Raw genomic sequence first — 18,643 nt, 5'->3', positions numbered from 1 at the left:
AGACATAAGGGAAAGTGTGTTAAGCAGTAATATTCATTTTCTGGATGTGACAGTGACTGAATTCTTTCACCAAATTTTTCATCAGGACGGGTTCGAGCCATGTAATATTCACCCAAAATGACTCCTTTGACAAATGAGGCATGGCAGTATAAATGCTAGTCTTAGTGCACCTCCAGATCCCATGTTGGCAGAGTGCTGGGTCTACAGTGACTGATGAGTGAGTCTTTTATTCCAGATGGAAAGTACTTCCTCCTGCTTTTTCTCCATATACATTTATACACTGCACGAAAAAAGAGATGGAATCACTTTTATGGTGCAATGGTTGTTTCCCTTCCAGAACAAGAAGTGATATTGTGCTGTGATGAGGAAGCATTCCAGGATTATCCATAACATGTCCCGGGTTAAACTCTATCTTTGCAATTTAATCTGGAAAAGGATGAAATGTGTAAGATGTCTCCTGTTACAGTGAGCCCAGCTGTTCAGCAGGACTCACTTCTCCAGATGTTATTCACCCCCCGCTCTGCTTTGCAAGGCTTTCCTAGAGATTAGAACAAGAACGGACACCTGAGATTTGAGCAGACGCCCAACTCCAGCCAGTGTGACTGTCTGACCACGGTCCAGCTTTCTCTGGCTGCTATATTACACTCTATGCTTCTCCCAGTGTGGGAATAGAGTTACCCTGTTATGGATCTGTGTGGTAATGCTCTCTAAAGTCAGTGCTGTAGGCTTTTCTATCCTCGAGGGAAGAGAAGTGCAACACATCCAGGAAACAGGGAAATGGGACTCCAGTGCTAGCTGAAGGCTCTGAGGCTTTTCGTGGATATTCTCCCCACTTCTTGTGAAATCTGCAATGCTTCCAAGGAGCTGACTGAACTCAGTGGTCAATTCCAAAGAATCCAATTCTTCTCTGATCAGTACAAAATTAGGCCTCTAGCCAGGGGTTCATTTGAAAGGTGCTGGGACTCTTCAAGGGGAGGATACATGTGCCTGGTTGGCCAATTAGCTGACTAGTTCCAAAGAAATTCAGATGCTGAGGGCTGAGTTACAGACAAGATCAGCACATATTTAGAGGTCTGCAAGAGCACGGAATCTGCTGAAGCTACTCACAGACACGTTTTACCGTGCTTGGCTTTTTTGCTTAGTGCTTGAATCCGTCAACAGACCAAAAATGACCAAAAAAGTAATTCAACTCCTGCCTTAACTGCTTTAAATGGCCAGGGCCTGCCCACATGCCCAAAGTTTTATTACACACTTTTATAACCTAATAATAGCTCAGTCAATTTGCATTGAAGTACTTGTAGTTACTGGATAATAAGCCTTCGTGTGTAATAAGCCTGGGATTTTACTGGGTCAACTGATGCGAGAACTCTGACACTGCTGTGTTTCTGACTTGTAGCTGATGTAGAACATCACCGTCCACAGTAAATACGACACTGAAGACATGTTCCAGTCCTCCTATTATCACAGCTCAGATTACCATCACAAGCTCTACACAATGGCATCCATTCTTATCCACAAAGGCCAAGCGTTTCAGGTTTTCATTCCAAATGACCAAGAGCACCCCTGAGCTTTTAATCTGATGGAACAAGGTCATAAAGTTTCCACAATGAAGATGCTGCATTTAATGTAACGTAGTGGGTAATTTGCTACTTTCAACTCAGTAGATTGTGGTTTAATTCCCTGCCTGTGCATGTGCACCACATCAAATAGGATCCTTGGGCGAGACTCATAGGGCTACATTTTATAATGGGTTTATGGTTCAGTGCTATATTTTATTTAATGCTACTTTTAATGATTTTTGGTTTAAAATGAGTTATCAATGATTATTATTTAGCACCTTAAAAATAAGTAATGCATTTTTTTTCAAAATAAAAAGGGTGGCAGTGACCTGTTGGTTACCAAATTAACCACAACCAGTTAACCAAATTCAGTTAACCATTGGGTTCATTTTCACTAGACACATCCAGGCATCATTACTGACAGACCTGTTGAATCTAAACATCACTGAAATAGAACCTGTCTGGCAACGTGAAGCTAGAAGGTGTCAAAAAGCAGCGCATGATGCCACGTCCTAAAGAGATTCGCGTACAAATGCAGAACAAAGTCATTGAAATCTCCAGGCCTGGAAGGGGTTACAGAGCCATTGTTAAGGCTCTGGGACTCCAGCGAACCACAGTGAGAGCCAATATTGACAAATGGAGAAAACCTAGAAGAGTGGTTAACCTCCCTAGAAGTGGCCAACCTACCAAAATTTCTCATCGACTTGCCTCCGTAAATGGTCAGTGGACACTGTTTAATGGTTAATGGACAATGGTCAAAAATGCCATCCATGGCCAAAAGGAACAGAAATGCTAGACTCATTTTCGCTAAAAAACCCCAAAAACATCTACAAGACCCTGAAGACTTTGGAGATAATGTTCTGTGGACTGATTAGTCAAATGTACAACTTTTTGGAAGACATGAGTTCTGTTACATCTGGTGTAAAGCTACATTTCACTACGAGAGCGTCGAACTTCAAAAAAGAAAACAAAAGTTAGATCTCATCAGCGTGGATAGAATCAAGTTCATTTCAGGTTTTTTTGCGTGTTGTGTTTCACTCAAAGTTTATAGACCTACAAAACTTCCTGAGAATGCAGCAGCACTAAATTATGTTAGTAATTCAGTTCAGTCATGCTGCCGCACAACAAGAAAGCTCTGGAGAAGATGTGGTGGAATCTACATTACTGAAACGGTGCCAGAATGCTGTTCTATGTTGTTCTGGCCCAATGTAACCCCTGCTTATTCCACATTCTTTCCCAACTTCAGTTCTGTAATTAGAGCGGGGCAATATGACCATATTAATCATTATTGTGACACGTTACATTATGCTTTCCTGAGCATATCATGAATATTGTGAGTGCTTAAAAATCAACTACATGTTGGTTGAAAAGAAAGTAGTAAAATTAGTCCTGTTTAATTGAATTTAGTGCAGCGAAATGTTGAATACAAATAATTGGATTTATAGTTTTTTATCATATTTTTAAAATATCTGTTCTAACTTCTCAGTTGACAAAAAAAATATGATGACACATCATGTATCATAAAATAACTTTTGAAGCCATCATGATACTACATTTTGTCATATCGCCCACCTCTACCTTTAATAGATCCAACAGTATACAGGCTTTGTCACATCCCCTCCTCCTCCTCCTCCCCATGGAGGAAATGCAATTAACAGCTACAACATATGTGTTGGGCGTAGTCCCAGTTGAGGTTGAGAAACACTGTTAACATAAAGCTGTGCGTCTGCCGAGTGGTGACTGGGTATGTTATTGTTTGGAGTTGGGAAGCCAAACCCATGTAAGTAAAAGGGCACAGAGGGGTCACTTGAGTTTGACAAGCGAGGCTAAACAGTTCTTAGACGTATTTATAGAAACAGCAAACATTGACTGCCCATCCAGAAGGTCAGCTTTCAGCTTTGTACGCTCAGTCCAAAAAAGGTTGTTAAGAAGAAGCAGTTTGAGAATATTGGGGGAAATAGTTTGAGTGCTTTCACTGAAAATTGAGTCTGTGCTTGTTTCCTAGTTTTAGATACTTTAGAGAGTGGTTTTCTCCATTTTTAACACCTGGGTCAGCACACATGGACGTACAGTACTAAATTCTTAAAGGGCCCTGCTATGAGCTGAGATATCCGGTCACTCCCGCCATCATTCCTCGTCTTGAACTTGAGACTGCAATGCATTTTTTCCCCTTTCCAAATGCAGAGCATGATGTTCACCTACAACCATTTCCTGTTCAAGTAGATTTTTGCCAGTGCTGTTTTGAGAACCACCCATTCAGCTGCTTCTGTAATGTTGTCAGAGAGTGGCTATATTGTAACTTGCCCATGTCTGGATTATGTACAGTGTGTGTTTGTAGTAATTTTCTTACAGGAAATGTTTGAGTATGCACTTATTTTTTATGTATTTAGTTTTTAATACAGTATACATTCGCAGACGTCCATAGATAGTAGTATGGCGTTAGTGATGATTTACAAATGGTATGTGTTTGGCTTAGTTTGCTTAAGATTTCTGTGGGACTGTTCTCCAACCTCAGAGATGATTGACGATAGGATCTGCTCAGCTCTCATCGCCCCAGACTAGGGTTTGTTTTTACATGCGGCTGCAACTTTCCTTTGGTCTCAGGTCCCGGCTCGGCGGCCTGGCCAGCGGAAATATAGCAAAGGCCTGAGAAACTCAACCCCCCTCCTTTTTCCTTACCACCTCACCATGTCTAGCACCATTTATGAGCTTATTATTATTTGAATTCATTCTGTGAATTAAGCAACAAATGTTTTCACATCATAGTGATCATGATTGTTCTTAGTGTTTATACATGCAAGATAAGATGATGGACTCTCTGAATCAGTTCTCGAAGTGTTGACATAGGTTTGAGGTTTCGGTTGTAGTTTGGTCTGGAGTAACTCGATACCCTCTATTTCATACTGTAGGCAAAAAGCAACACATATATTTTGGTGAAGTGGCTCCTAAAAAACCAAAGGATTTTGGCAAGACTAATAAGAAAGCATACTAACTGCCCTAAGTCATGCTTGGGTTATGAGCCACCAACATACCAAACACTAAAAACCGACATGTTTTACATTGAGCTCTATGGCTGCTTTGAAACTGTAATGCTCTGAAACTGACTGTCTTCTTTTGCTCTCTTTCTCTAGAAAAGCTGCTGGTCCTGACTGTGGCCACACAAGAGACGGATGGCTTTCTCCGCTTCATGCAGTCAGCGAAATACTTCAACTACACTGTGAAAGTAAGACTCAGCCTCCAAATCTTTATTCCCCACCAGTTAACAGACCTCATTTCACCGCAGACACTGACCTCATCTTAGTCTTAATTCTTAGAGCCTTTGATGTTGTTGAGATCTCTGAATCAGTCGGTGGTGAATGGGAGAATCATAAATAAAAACTGGAAAATAAAAGTTGCAGCAGTGGAAATTTAATTCTAGAGCCTTACCAGTATATCAGCCAATATCAATGACTCATGGTTTTATTACTGCTGATTATTAGTGTACGTTTACTTTGCTGGGACTTGAATTTATGATCTCCCTAGAATAGGATGAAACCTTATAGTTGTGCCACTGGATAACCCAATATGAGCCCAATATACTAGCTGAACTGGGTGGAAAACCACAAAAAAAGTTAAAATGATAAATAAAATGTGTCCAAACGTAAATTTTAGCGTGCTAATAATAATAACACAAAAAATCTATGAAGAGAGCTAATTGAGTGGTAATTACCAGACATTCACATGCTGTTTATTTGAGTTTGAGAACATGACCATATTACACTGTGTGATTATCATTGTCTACATAATGACATTGGTCATACTTAATGTAAGCTATTGACACATAACATTGAAGATAAGTGTAAAATTAAACCAGTTGATATTATCGATTACTTGTATTTTTAACTCCTTAAAACTCCATCGACCTCAAAATTTTTATACCGGTTGGGCCTCTAGTACATTTGTGTAATCAGCTTGACTATTTGTATATAAAATATACTCCAAAGTTTTCTAAAAAGTGGTCAGTAGTTCATCATGCCTAGACTAGGCTAGAAAAACCACCATTGTGTGATGATGTCAGGTTACACCAACATATCACCAAGAGTGCAGTAAATACTGTGGTGACTTTTAATGTGATAGACACTTAATACCATTAATTTAAACTTCTACTTACCTGAAGTCCAGGGGGATCCAGGCGAGGTGGGAGCCAGGTCGTTGGTACCTGTAAAGGAGAAAAATGTAATGTTAAATACAGCTAGCCCAACAATAAAACATGCATGTGTATATAGGAAAGAAATGGCCATTGTATCTTTGTGTGGATTGTTTGTTCCATTGTCACCCCAGACTGGCTAATGGTGCGACCCAGAGTTAAGGTGGGAGGGGCTACCAGGTTAAAAGGGAAGGGGGACAATGGAGAGAAGGGGGAGAAGGATGTTTTAAGGAAGGTCTGTGCAGCTTTGCAGCCTCAGACCCTATGGCACAGAATTGTTTTTAGTTCTGTAGGTGACAAATAGCTGCCGGATGCTGATTGTGGAATCTGTGGGGTCATCTGGTTATAGCTTTGTTTTTCTTTTATTTATTTTTTTTTCTTTTCTTTCTTCGCGAGTGTAAATACTTTGGCATTTAGAACTAAAATAAAGCTGCAGAGCACTGTTAAATTGAGTCCTGTTGTCCAAGATCGTTGATTGGTGAGCCTCCAGACCACTCCTTGACCACAGCACCATCAAAACGGCGACCACACCTACCACGCACTGTTTTATAATTTTTAATGTAGTATTTCCAGTCAAATTTTGTGATGGTGGACCTGAATATGCTAAACAGGCCCCCTCACGTGGCAGCATTTAAGGAATTGATTGGAGATAGTTGTCCTGCTGCAGACTCATCATATGCTCTCGTCTGTTCCAGGTGTTGGGGATGGGTGAGGAATGGAAGGGAGGCGATGTAGGACGCACCATTGGTGGAGGTCAGAAGGTCCGACTACTCAAGGACGCCATGGAGGATCTGGCTGGCCAAGAAAATTTAGTGGTCCTCTTTGTGGACAGGTAAGATATGATGAAGAGATACCAAAGGCTTATCCTCTCTGGATGCGCTATGCAGTTTCACATAGCATCACGTATCAGATACAGAATAAAGAATGTGGTACAGTGACATGCTGATAAACGTCAAGCTCATTTTACACTCTGCTCATATAGATAGATGGAAGTAAACATTGGTAGCATTTTATTTGGTAAATAACATTGACATAATAGTACCATAAACTGTCATGGCAGATGTCACATGAGTTGTCATGACAGATTTTGTTCAGTTATGTATCAGTGTCATATTAGTATTAGTGGAAAATGTCACGTGCAGCATGCATCTTCATTAAAAAACTACAGTTGTGGTTCTTGGCACCCAGCATGTCCAATGTGTGGTAGTTGGTCTTAGTCAAAGACATTAGTCTAAGTCAAAGTTCACTTTATCTTATTCTTTGGCATAGTTGTCTAACAGAAATAGGTTTCCGGGGCAGTAGCAGGTGGTATGGCCAAAATTTTGTATCACAGTATAATTACATTTTTTACAATTTATTTATTTCAACATTATTTATAATGTACTGTATGTATTTTTTTCACTTTTAATAAAAACCATATACAGTACAACAACTACAGTAAATCTAACATTTGTTATTTGGCAAAATAGTTAAAACATAAAATAAATGACCAATGTTGAGACAGAATATTGCTTTCTAACCCCAACACATAAAAGCTTGTTTTACTGAGCTCGGCGAAAACATCAGAATTTCTCAAGTCATTTGTCTCATACATGTATCTCTTAAACTAAAGTTTTAATCTACAAGCAAGAGATGCTGCTGAATCTTAGTAACTATTACAAGTTAATATTGCAGGCAGGCTAGTGTCCATGCAAGGCTAATGGCTAACAGGTAACCCCAAGAGACTGGCTTTTTCTTTCGGTCTTTTTCCCTTTAATTCACTTACTCATTGCATGGTGTCGTCTGTGCTTTCAGCAACACCCCAAAATAACTTATTTCAGGCTGCAGCAACATTAGGGTAAGGACATAGGCGTGTCTTGCACTTTATGTTGTTATCTGCATTTATTTGGGCCATACCAGCATAAAGCTAAAGAAAAACTTCATAAGAAGAATTCCAACCAACATACTGTTATGGCCATATGCAAAAGTTTGGGCATGCCTGCTTAATTTAATTTAGTTGGTTTTCTAAGTGAAAATAAATTCTCTACAAAGAACACAAAGAATGTGGCTTATGCAAAAGTTGTGGCACATCTTAGATTTTATTTCAATGTGTTAAACTCGAATAAACCGGAGCTGTGCTCTGACATTAAAAGAAAATGTCATATTTAAGTGGCCAAAACAATTTGACCAGTTTAAACTTTGCCCACTTCTAGCATCAAGATTACTATTTTGTATTAAACCAAAGGGGAAATTAAGGATACACTATTACTGGCCAAAAAGGAAAAGGCTCCCACAGAGAATTTTATTCAGGCTCACATGTTGAAGCCTCTTGTGCCAAGGCCCGCATTCCCACACAACGGATATACTGTACAGTAGAATGGCTGGTCCACTTCCCTCGTTTACTCTCATTAAGCCTTTTGGGTCATAGAAGGGTCATTTGTGAGCCAGATGTCCCATGAACAAACTTGGCTAACATTTGATCTGTTACTTTATGATTAGGCCTAATATGTTGCTACATTGTGCTTGGCCAAGACCTGCATATATTTGGTGGGAATGTGGAATGTATTTTTTAAAATTAACTATAGAAAACGGGTGTAAAGACCACTGAATCATCTTACACAACAGCACAAAGGCCTATATTCTTTTTGGACTGGCGTGGCAAGAGAAACCCTGATACATTTGCTGACATTCCTCAAAATAACACTGGACCAAGCAACACATTTAAAAAAGATCCACAGCAGTTATACTTACCTCTACTGAAATAGCACCTTCTTCCAAATATTGGTGTTTTTGTTTTGGTTAACTTAATCATTAAGAATAAGTGGGTGTTCATTTATAGCCATTACTCAAATGAAATTATGGCATGTCCGTTTATAACGAGCACATAGGGATGCCGTGCCTTGCCGTGCAGGTCTGGCCCTGTGTAATAAAAACCCATGTTGATTACTATGATCACAGAGCAAAAAAGACCCAGTGCTTTCAGACTTTGTTTCATTCCCTGCAGCTTGCATTGTTTTTGTTTACCTAAAGTTGATGTATTAAAACACCTTTCCTTCATACATGGAAAGTTCTCATTATAGAACTCTCTGAAGTTTTGAGACTGCTAATTATGAATGCACAGACCTGGAATCAAAGATTCCAGGCCTATTTAAGGGCTTAGAGTTCAGAGGAAAGTTTATACCCAAGCATTACTCACTAGGCTGGTGCAGAATCAAATTATTCAGAATGATTATAGCACGCAGCATTTACTTCTCCTTCGTCTGCTCCTCTGAAGTGATGTTGAGATGCATGGGTGTCTAGTAGGTAGTGCAGCGCTGGGTGGTTTGCAGTAACATCTAAAGTCTGATTTTCTGAGAGACTGAGAGCTCAGTTGATCATCCCTGACCTCTGGAGCTGCTGTCATGTTTTCTTGGGCTGAACGGTGAGGTATGACGCAGGGACAGATGTGCATTTGTGTGGACAGGTGCAGGCCAGATGTGTGGAAGTTTTGCTTCCCAACTGTAGTTCTCTTCCACTTTGGACATTTATGGTGAAACATCTCACCGGGGATATTAATAGTGCCTGTAATGTGAGCCTTTAACACTTTTGAAAAGTGTCTCAACCCTGACGGGCACATTTATGTGATCTGCCACCAGTTCTGCTCCACTGTGTACACCAGTGTTAGCAGGTGATGTCCACTGGGAATGCGGTCGGTCGATTATTCCTTCAAGGAAAAATTACACTTGCAGCTCAGATCATCACAAAGCATCAACAATGCCGTATAGCAAGATGGACACAGCCTATACAGTGGTCATCCCAGCCATATGCTTGTATACAATGAAATGAAATCAAGAGCCGTGTTTACTGGACCACACAAAACAGGTGGTCAAAACAGATTACATACTGTAAAACTACTAACTAAAACCATCCATCCATCCATCCATTTTCTAAGCTGCTTCTCCGTCAGGGTCGCGGGGGGGTACTGGAGCCTATCCCAGCAGTCTTCGGGCGAAAGGCAGGATACACCCTGGACAGTGAGGCAGTAACTAAAACTAATGCAGGGTAAAATTGTGTGTATATTTTATACAGTTAAACAGGTTCAAGTAAAATGTACTCTGGGTCATCTCATATTTCCAAAGCAGCATCATGTGCCAGTTTTCCCAGCAATCAGGCAGATGCTTCTCAAGATCCACTATGAAAACTGTTTTTGTACCTTTTTTTCAATATAAGATTTTTTTGATTACTGAATTTTGTGTATAAGTGGGAGAACATCTCTTGTATAAACTGGACTTTTTGCATTGATTAATCGAAATCGAACATGACATATAAATTAAATACATTCATTTTGTCATGTTGGTATTTGCTTTTCTGCTATGTGGTTTAATAAATTCACCGATGTTTGGCACAGCCTCTTGTCACTAATCATATTTATTTTTGAGTATTTTGATTGGAAATCTTGTTCAAACACTGCAACTGTATTGCACAAACTTTAGTTTTTAAACACCTCCGTGTCACTGCTGGACTGAGAACCAAAAATATCCAGCCAACAGCAGGCTGTGACCACTGATAAGGGACTAGAGGATGACCAACACAAACTGTGCAGCAGTTGAGCTACTGTCACTGATGAGCTACTGTCTCTGACTTTACATCTGCAAGGTGGACCGACAAGTAATAGAGTGGACAACTTTTCACAGCAGATAAGCGATAGTAGTGAGCTGACAGAAGGCAGCCATCAACCAGCCTTAATTGGTGTTTGTTCCTGTCTGGGTCCTTATCTGGTCAGCAATGATCCTATGGTGGTCCCCTTAAATTGATTGACAGTTTAGAGAGTGACTGAAACACTGAAGCAACAGATTATGGGTTATAGTCAATAACTGACGTTGTTCGTTCCATACAAGACATACTATATTCTGATTAGTACTACATTTATTAGCTTTATTGGAGAAATAAATATGTATTTTCTTAGGCACCAGCTATGATGTACTTATGGACATATAGCATTTGGAATGAAACTCTTCAGTTGTAACCCTACAGAATGCACTTCTATGGTAGGTGTTTCTGATAAAATGAACAATAAGTGTAAGTACTTGGAGTTTCTAATAAACCGTGTGTACATTGACAAATCGGTGTACGTTGGCATTGCTGATTGCCGACGGGCACAGTTTTGCTAATGTTTTCTAATATGTGTCATCCCTCTTCCTTTCTCTTTAACCCCCCCCCCTTTTCTTTCATCATCAGTTATGATCTTATCTTTGCGGGAGCACCGGAGGAGCTCCTGAGGAAGTTCCAACAGGCCAATCATAAGGTGTTGTTTGCCGCAGAGGGTGTGATTTGGCCAGATTCACGGCTGTCAGAGAAGTACCCCTACGTCCGCAGCGGGAAGCGCTTCCTCAACTCTGGAGGTGGGTGATGGGTCCACTTGGAAACAGAGGGATTGGATTTATTAGTTTTCTGGCCTGTGGTAATGTTCATGGATTCTTCCGTCATATGAGAGGAATAAAGCACTTTGTTTTGGGGATAGATTCTCTCCTTGGGGATGCTACTTGTAATGACCCATCACCATGTTCGTCGTGATGAGCTGTGGCTTGATCCGTCAGCTCTGGCCACAACAGAAGCAGTGATTTATAGTGCGCATGTTTTCTTTTGCAAAGCCAAACCTTCATTCTTACATTCGCTCATACACACCGCAATGTGGGAGGTCGTGTTTTAATATATCAGGGGAATGCCTCTCAGCCCACAGGGTCATGGCCAGCAGCTATTTTAGCTTCACGTGCCCAGTAAGCTGTGTGGATCTGCAGGGTTGGGCAGAGAAATATAGGTGAGGTGATTATATTGAACGCACCAAAACACTGTTTTGAGTTCTATTATCTGCATTCTTGAATACAATAAGAGAAAGAAAATGTTTTCTCTGTAAACTGCCGGCCAGTTGCCGGTCACCCTGTGGTATTTCCTGAGAGACACCAGGCATACTGCTCCATTCATATTAGGGCACTGAGTGAATAGCGTATTCATCTGAGAGAGTGAGTATGTGTTTGAGAGGGATAGAAAGAGAGAGAGGCAAAGAGTAATGAAGAGAAAGAGAGATGAAGAGAAATAAAGAGAGAGAGGCAAAGCCAGATGAAGAGAGGGAGAGGCCCAGAGAGCTGGAGAGAGAGAGAAAAACAGGCAATGAGAGAAGAGAATGAAAAAGTGAGAGAGTGAGGCAAAGAGAGAACATGAAAGAAAGAGAGGGGCGATGAGAGAACGAGGAGAGAAAGGCCCAATCCCATTTCTTCTTTTTTTACAGTGGTTATTATAATTTTTTAACTGAGAAAATACACTTATTTGTGGGTCTCGTTGGCCGCCCTTCCCCACTATCCCAACAAAAATTGGGACACCCTACCCCTAGACATGAACTCGCAAAACAGAGGGCTAAGGGCTGAGTGGTAGGGGCAAGGGGTGAAATGGGATTGGGCCACAGGCAACAAGAGGAGAGAGTGGCAAAGGAAGAGAGAGGCAAGATGAGATAAGAGAAGCAGAGAAACAGAGGAAAGAGAAATAAAAACATGGAGAGAGAGCGAGAGGAGAATGAGAGAGAGAAAGAAACTGTGCTCTACTTTAACCAGGCCGGATTTCTTGCCAAACTTGCTCTCTACTTTTCACTTTTATCTCCTTCCTTTCCTCATCTCATTCATCCTGGGCTTAATCCTCAGACACCTAACTCTGTATATCAGGGATACACTGACGTTCCAGCAGCTGGAGAAAAAAAATGCAGGAAATGTTCAAAGATTACACTTTAAAGGAAATGAAAATCCAAAGAATTTCAACTAAAAAGAAATATTAAATAAGCCTGCGGTGACCTGTCAATCTAATACTTTCTAAATAAACGTAATATTAATGAAAATGAGAAATAGAGACCGTTCTTTTCTCCTTGCTTTACTGCGCTGGTCATCACAGACGAGTTGCAGCAGATCAACAGTGAAAACATCATTGTCTACTACAGATTTGATGCCACTTGAAAACACGACATCCCGCATGATACACAGAACACAGCAAAACAACTGAAGCAGAGAACCAACATCATCTGTAGCCATCATTTTTGAAAAGATGAAAAAAGTAGCAGTGCCACATTAGAAATGCAGGACTTAAAATACCCCTCAAATGACATGCTTTGCTGGTTTTCTAGTGAAAAAAACATTAACACGTCATCTTTAGAGAACAAAATTAAATGTTTTCCTATAAAGTTTAGTTTAATTTCTGTTTATTTAGTTAACATATTTGAAGACATAAAATATAAAATGTGCCATAACTTTTTATGTGTTTTCTTTCAATATGTTAAACACAGCAAATAAACAGTGTCTGTTCATTAAAATGTGCAGAAGTGTGTTCTCTGTAGAGGATGTGGAACTTACCTTCTCTTAGGAAATTAACCAGGTGGGCCTGAACTTTTGCAGAAGACCATAACTAAATGTAATAGAATGAAGTGACTTCTCATCGAATTCTTGTCATAATAAAATATCAAATTTTCTACTTACAAACCCAAATTTGGAGTGGATTGAATGCTTAGAATCTGCGCTTCAACAGAATTTCACTTGTTTTAATGAGCTAAAAGCAGGAAACTGGTATAAAATGACAACATTCCTCTGATATTGCGAGAGATAACTGTGACTTCTAGTGGCAAACTAAAAAGCAGTTCCATCTGCGCTCTGCGCTCATCAGGCTGTGGTCATAGCTGCTCTGAAATCACCATGTTTATCCTGTCTGCTATTTTGAACAGCGCAATTACTGCTTAGACTGCGGCGGTCAGTGAGTCTTATGCAGCCGTTTTGTGGGCCCACCTCCTGTCCGGCCTGGACAAATCCGTGGAATTAAAGCGAGGGCCTTTATTTGTTTAGGGCTTTCTGCTTGATATGCTGGACACTGTTGGAATTGAGGGTTGATCATTTTCCTGCAGCGATCTGCCAGAATACAGTGGCAAAAGTTGTATTGCTTTTGGACTGTAGTCATTAAGGCCACATAAAGCATAATTGATCCACAGGTTTCTCAGGCTAGGAGTGAAAACTGGAGGCCGTGTGTGTGTGTGTGTGTGTGTGTGTGTGTGTGTGTGTATGGGGGGGGGGATTGTCAGCTCTATTTTTGACTTAACCATTACAGCGTACAGGTGTTACACCGTTAAGGAAAAAGGTCATCCTGTTATGAGAGGGAAAAATTGATTGAACCCACATGTGATGATGCTCTTCCATCTGTGCTTGAGGCTCCTGCGGCAGCTTTCTGTGTAGCGGTCTTCACTTTATTGCCGAGGACTAAAGAAAAATTAATGTCACCACATCTAAAATAATGTTTTGGATAGAACGAAAGCCAGTTTAATTATGCCACTGCTGCGGTGCTTGAATTATTTCCTCATGTGTGCAAAGGCCTTTAGGTTTTATTGTTTCTTTCTGTAATACAAAGACCACTATAGAATAACTCTCACAGTCGGTTTGACTGCACTTACATACTTACTTACTTACTACTTACTTTTCTTTACTCCAGCGGTTTGTTTGTTTTTTTCAGAAAGCCACACCCCACTGTTCAAGGGCTCTTCTTGCTAGCAAGCCTTTAACCTGACCTTCACCCCTTTTTTGTCTAATTATTTAAATGGCAAACAAAATATGAAAATATCATCAAATATGTATGTTTTTTTCTATTGGAGCAAAACCTCATATCTCCAAAAAAGTAACTTTACAGGAGAATTTATTATGATTATTCATCATGCAATGTTGACACAACGTGTGTGACAGCTGACATTTTCAAACTATGTCAGAAAATGAAAACAACAAAAAGGGAGATGTGTAATTTTGTTCTGACAGTTTTCCAGGGCTGTGATAATGCTTTACTTCTGCTGGTGCCCCAATGGCTTTTCCCATGCAAAGTCAGGATCAAGCTGACAGGCTTAACACTGCACAGCTGCATTAAAGTTTGGGTGGCCCCTGGTCAAACGATGTTTCATTGATTTTTCCAAGGGAAAATAAGTCAACACATCCTCTCGAGAACACACTTCTGTATTTTTAATACCAGATTATAGTTTATTTGTTCTGAAAGTGCCCATTTGCTGTTCCACGGCTACGATGATGCTTATATCTGCTAGTGCCTCAGTTGCATTCCCCAGTTAGCATCAAGCTATCAGGTTAAATACTGCACATTAGTTTGAAGCTTTTAGGACAACCTTTTTTTTATTTTGTGTGTCACAAATGTGTCAAAAATATGTAGTTGATGGGACACGGCTGATCTGTCACCTGTCAGCAGAGACAATAGTGATTGGCTGAGTGAGTTTATGCCACGTGTGTTCAATTGTGCGAAACCTGAAAAGATGGTGAATGAAATGATGTTGCTTCCACCATCACCATCTGAAACAAAATCACATTTGATGTCATCAAATCTATACAGTGAATTGAGTTCATTTATTGATCTCTGATTGAAACCAATAAATGAATTACGCTTGGTGTGTAAAGGCCTTAACTTTGGACTGGATTAACTTGTTAGTTTGATGTCAATCTGCTGAACTGGTTGATAATCAAAACCACATTCTCATGTATAGTGTGTATAGTGTGTATAGTGTGCATAGTTTGTTTACTATTTTGGGAATTCTGCTTTAAATACACAGAATTTGTGAATACATATACAGTATATGGTACATTTGATTGATTTTTTTAAGTGAAAATAAGTTAAAAAAGTTTATTTGCTGAATGTAACATTTTAGGGGGGAAAAAAACACAAGTAGATCATAAGTAGAAAATGGCCTGTGCAAAAATTATGGCATATTTTATATTTTAGCCTTTTTTTCCCAATATGTTAAATTCAGCAACTAAACAGAAATCGTGGTGTAAAATGTACAGAAAAATCCGATTTATAATGTGTTCTCTGTAGAAGATGTGTTCACTTATTTTCATTCAGAAAATCAACAAAACATGTTTGGACAGGGGCTGTATTTGTGAGATCCTAGATTTTTCCCTGAGTCAAACCAGGTGGGCTCTACAACTAGAAACTGGTTATGCTTGCTGTGATTATTTACATCAGAGTCTCTGATCCTCTTGGAGGATGAAACACGAGAGCTTGTGAAACCAGAACTGCTGTGTGTCTCTACAAACCACTGGTAAAACTGTTAGTATGCCTGTTTAATATTGGGCTATGTTCATTTACTGAAAACCAGCAGACATGAAATATTTTGACCATTTCAGACGGTCCGGTCAGCATATAGGTCAGTTTATGCTAGATATAAGTGTCAACCAGAGGTGAAATGGTTGGTTAGTGTAGTGGGTAACACCTCTACCTTCTATGCTGTAGAGTAGAGTTCAATCCCCACCTGGGTAAACACCCTACACTATACCAATAAGAGTCCTTGGGCAAGACTCCTAACACCACCTTCGCCTACCTCTGTAAAAATGATTGTAAGTCACTCTGGATAAGAGCGTCAGCCAAATGTAAATGAAACAGCGAAGGATTTAAGGGTTAACGTGGATGTAAGGATGACAGAGAATATGACAAGGAAAAGCCTCAATGTATCCCCATTTATAACCTCTCGGAATATACATGGCTCTTCAACGGTTCCAGAAAGAAATATGAATATTGTCGAATATGTGTGTTTATACAGATTAAAGGGCATGCCTGTCAGAATTATGGCTCTGTTTATTCAGTGGCTTACCTAAACATCAGTAATGCCTACTAATACTTCCAAAAGTCTATTTCTGAAGTTCAACGGCCCATTTAGATGGACATTGAGTCCTGTAGATGGTTTAAGTGAGGGTCCAGAATCATTTTTTTCGATCTCTCTTTCTCTTTTCACTCTGCTTCTCATGCATAACACTCATCCTACAGACTATGTGGATGGAGATTGAGGCCATCGTAATGATGGATCCTAAACTGCACAGTGACCAACAACATAGCCAAACCCTGCAATTTTCAGTTGTGGTCGGTGTTCTTCAGGAAGACGCGGAGAACGGAAAAAATCACATGGGTCGCTATGGAGAGTGCAGAGTAGGAATGAGTACTACTTGACTTTCTTTTCAGTTCTCTACCATCTAATACCAAGGCTAGTGTTCGATATCCATGGCTTCTTGTGCACATAGAATTTGCTCAGAATTGAAAACACAGTTCTACCAGAAATACTCCCAGAGATGAACGGGAAGGAAGGAAAATAGTTCAATCTTAATATTTATCAATTGATAGATATCAATTTTTAAAGTTTTTAAATGTCGAGCTTCGCAGATCCTGCCGTATAGGGGCGGCAGGGGGTGGAGCCTACCCTCTTGGCAACCGGGCAAGGACCAACTGGTGGCAGCAGGGAGGGGGGGGGGGGATGATGAAACGTCAGCATCTGAAAGCAGCAAGACAGGTGTATAAGTCGAGTCAATTTAAAGACAGGTGGAAGCTTGTGATTGGTCAGAGTTTTGAGTGACATAGAATTTGAGTCTCCCTGACAGAACTTAGGCTAAAGCTTTCATTTCAGACTTTTAACAGACTTGAACTTTAGACTAAAATCTCTTTCTCTTGAGGGATCCTATACCTTATTGTGTCCATTTTATCATAACAATTATAACAAATAACTTTTTGTCACTCCCAAGACAATCATAACACTACCAAAACTTTACCAAATGTTTTGGCTTTGACTGTTTTATTAGTGACAACTTTCGCTACTTTTGAGTAGAATTCAAAAATGCTGGCTAGTACATGACTAGCAAACACAGCTTTGAACTGTTGTACAAAATCTGATGTATCATATCATATAAAATCATATTTTTCATTAAAACACAAAGTTTACTCAGTTGCCAAAGCGATATGTTGCAGTAGTAACAATTCTTGCCACACTGATTTTCAAACGGGACACATTTTCTTCAAAACAGTGGAATCTAACAGTTCACCACGAGGCCATGAGGGACAGGGATGCAGTCTCACTTTGTGGTCTAGAATGCACGGGTATGTCTAAAATGTAATAAGTAAATCTCAGTCTAAATCTTTCTACTTCACTTTAAAAGATGTCAAAAAGTACTTAACTTTTTTTAATTCTGAAAAAAAAATCTAATGTAAGGGTTAGAGTTTGGAACAGACACCCCCTCCAATAGAAAATAACCTATACATTAGGATTTTGCAAATATTATAGTATATAATATAGTTTATTACTATCTCAATTAATAAATTGGAATTAAATAGAAAATAGCAAAATAATTGTAAATGTCTAAGATCTGAATATTTCATTGTTTTTTTGTAGTTTTCTCATTGTGGGGCTGCAGTTAGAACTAATGCAGTAGAATAGCCCATAAAGGGGAATTTTCAGATTTCTCCAGTGAGAATATGGACATTTAAAACCACAGGTATTTTGCAGTTATATATTTGGTACAGGACACTGTCCATTTGTGCCAGAGGCAGTTACGAAGTGTCACGATTGGCCCCTCCCAGTCCTGTCCACATGCGTTTGTTTTGTTTCTTCCTGGTCCTGCCTTCTTGTTTCCAGACCTTGCCCCTGATTGTTGCCACCAGTTGTCCACCTGTCCCTCGTTATCCTTGTTGTATTTAAGCTCCAGGTTTGTCCTGGTCTTTGTTTGAGGTGTCTGGTCTTTGTCTTGGATTGTTTGTTTATTCTGTGTTGTTTATCATGTCTCTACCCCAATCTCTCCGTGTTGGCTACCTGACCCTGGACCGTCTTGACCCTGAGTATGGATTTGTCCATAATAAATCTCACTTGTCTTCGCACATGCATCCGCCTCCTCATCGCTCCACAACGTTACATAAAGCCTAACAGTATTTTCACTGTGGGCTGATACCCAATGTCTGCATTTTTTGAGTCACACTGGCTAAAAAACACCACTGATTACTACTTGATGAATCCAGTTCTTCCTCTGTACCTTTGTTCCTTGTTTTCAGTGTTGAATAACAGATGATTGGACTTGATATGAAGGTTTCAGAAGGTGAAATCTGTAAAAATCAT

At 39.8% G+C, this 18,643-nt stretch overlaps 1 protein-coding gene across 2 annotated transcripts in view; it reads left to right on the top strand.

Annotated features, from left to right (window-relative positions):
- The window catches only part of plod2 (procollagen-lysine, 2-oxoglutarate 5-dioxygenase 2), a 68,750-nt gene that overhangs the window by 15,699 nt on the left and 34,408 nt on the right, over nucleotides 1-18,643 (top strand). For both annotated transcript variants that reach the window (XM_017705215.2, XM_017705205.2), the window contains exons 2-4: nucleotides 4,691-4,782; nucleotides 6,441-6,577; nucleotides 10,942-11,105. In XM_017705215.2, coding sequence (XP_017560704.1) covers nucleotides 4,691-4,782; nucleotides 6,441-6,577; nucleotides 10,942-11,105 — 393 coding nt within the window. The remainder of the gene's footprint in view (nucleotides 1-4,690; nucleotides 4,783-6,440; nucleotides 6,578-10,941; nucleotides 11,106-18,643) is intronic.

Source organism: Pygocentrus nattereri, chromosome 3 (genome assembly GCF_015220715.1).
Source record: "Pygocentrus nattereri isolate fPygNat1 chromosome 3, fPygNat1.pri, whole genome shotgun sequence".
In the NCBI taxonomy this organism is placed as follows: Eukaryota; Metazoa; Chordata; class Actinopteri; order Characiformes; family Serrasalmidae; genus Pygocentrus; species Pygocentrus nattereri.
The sequence above is the reverse complement of the archived record's forward strand: the minus strand, read 5'-3'. Positions and strand labels throughout refer to the sequence as shown.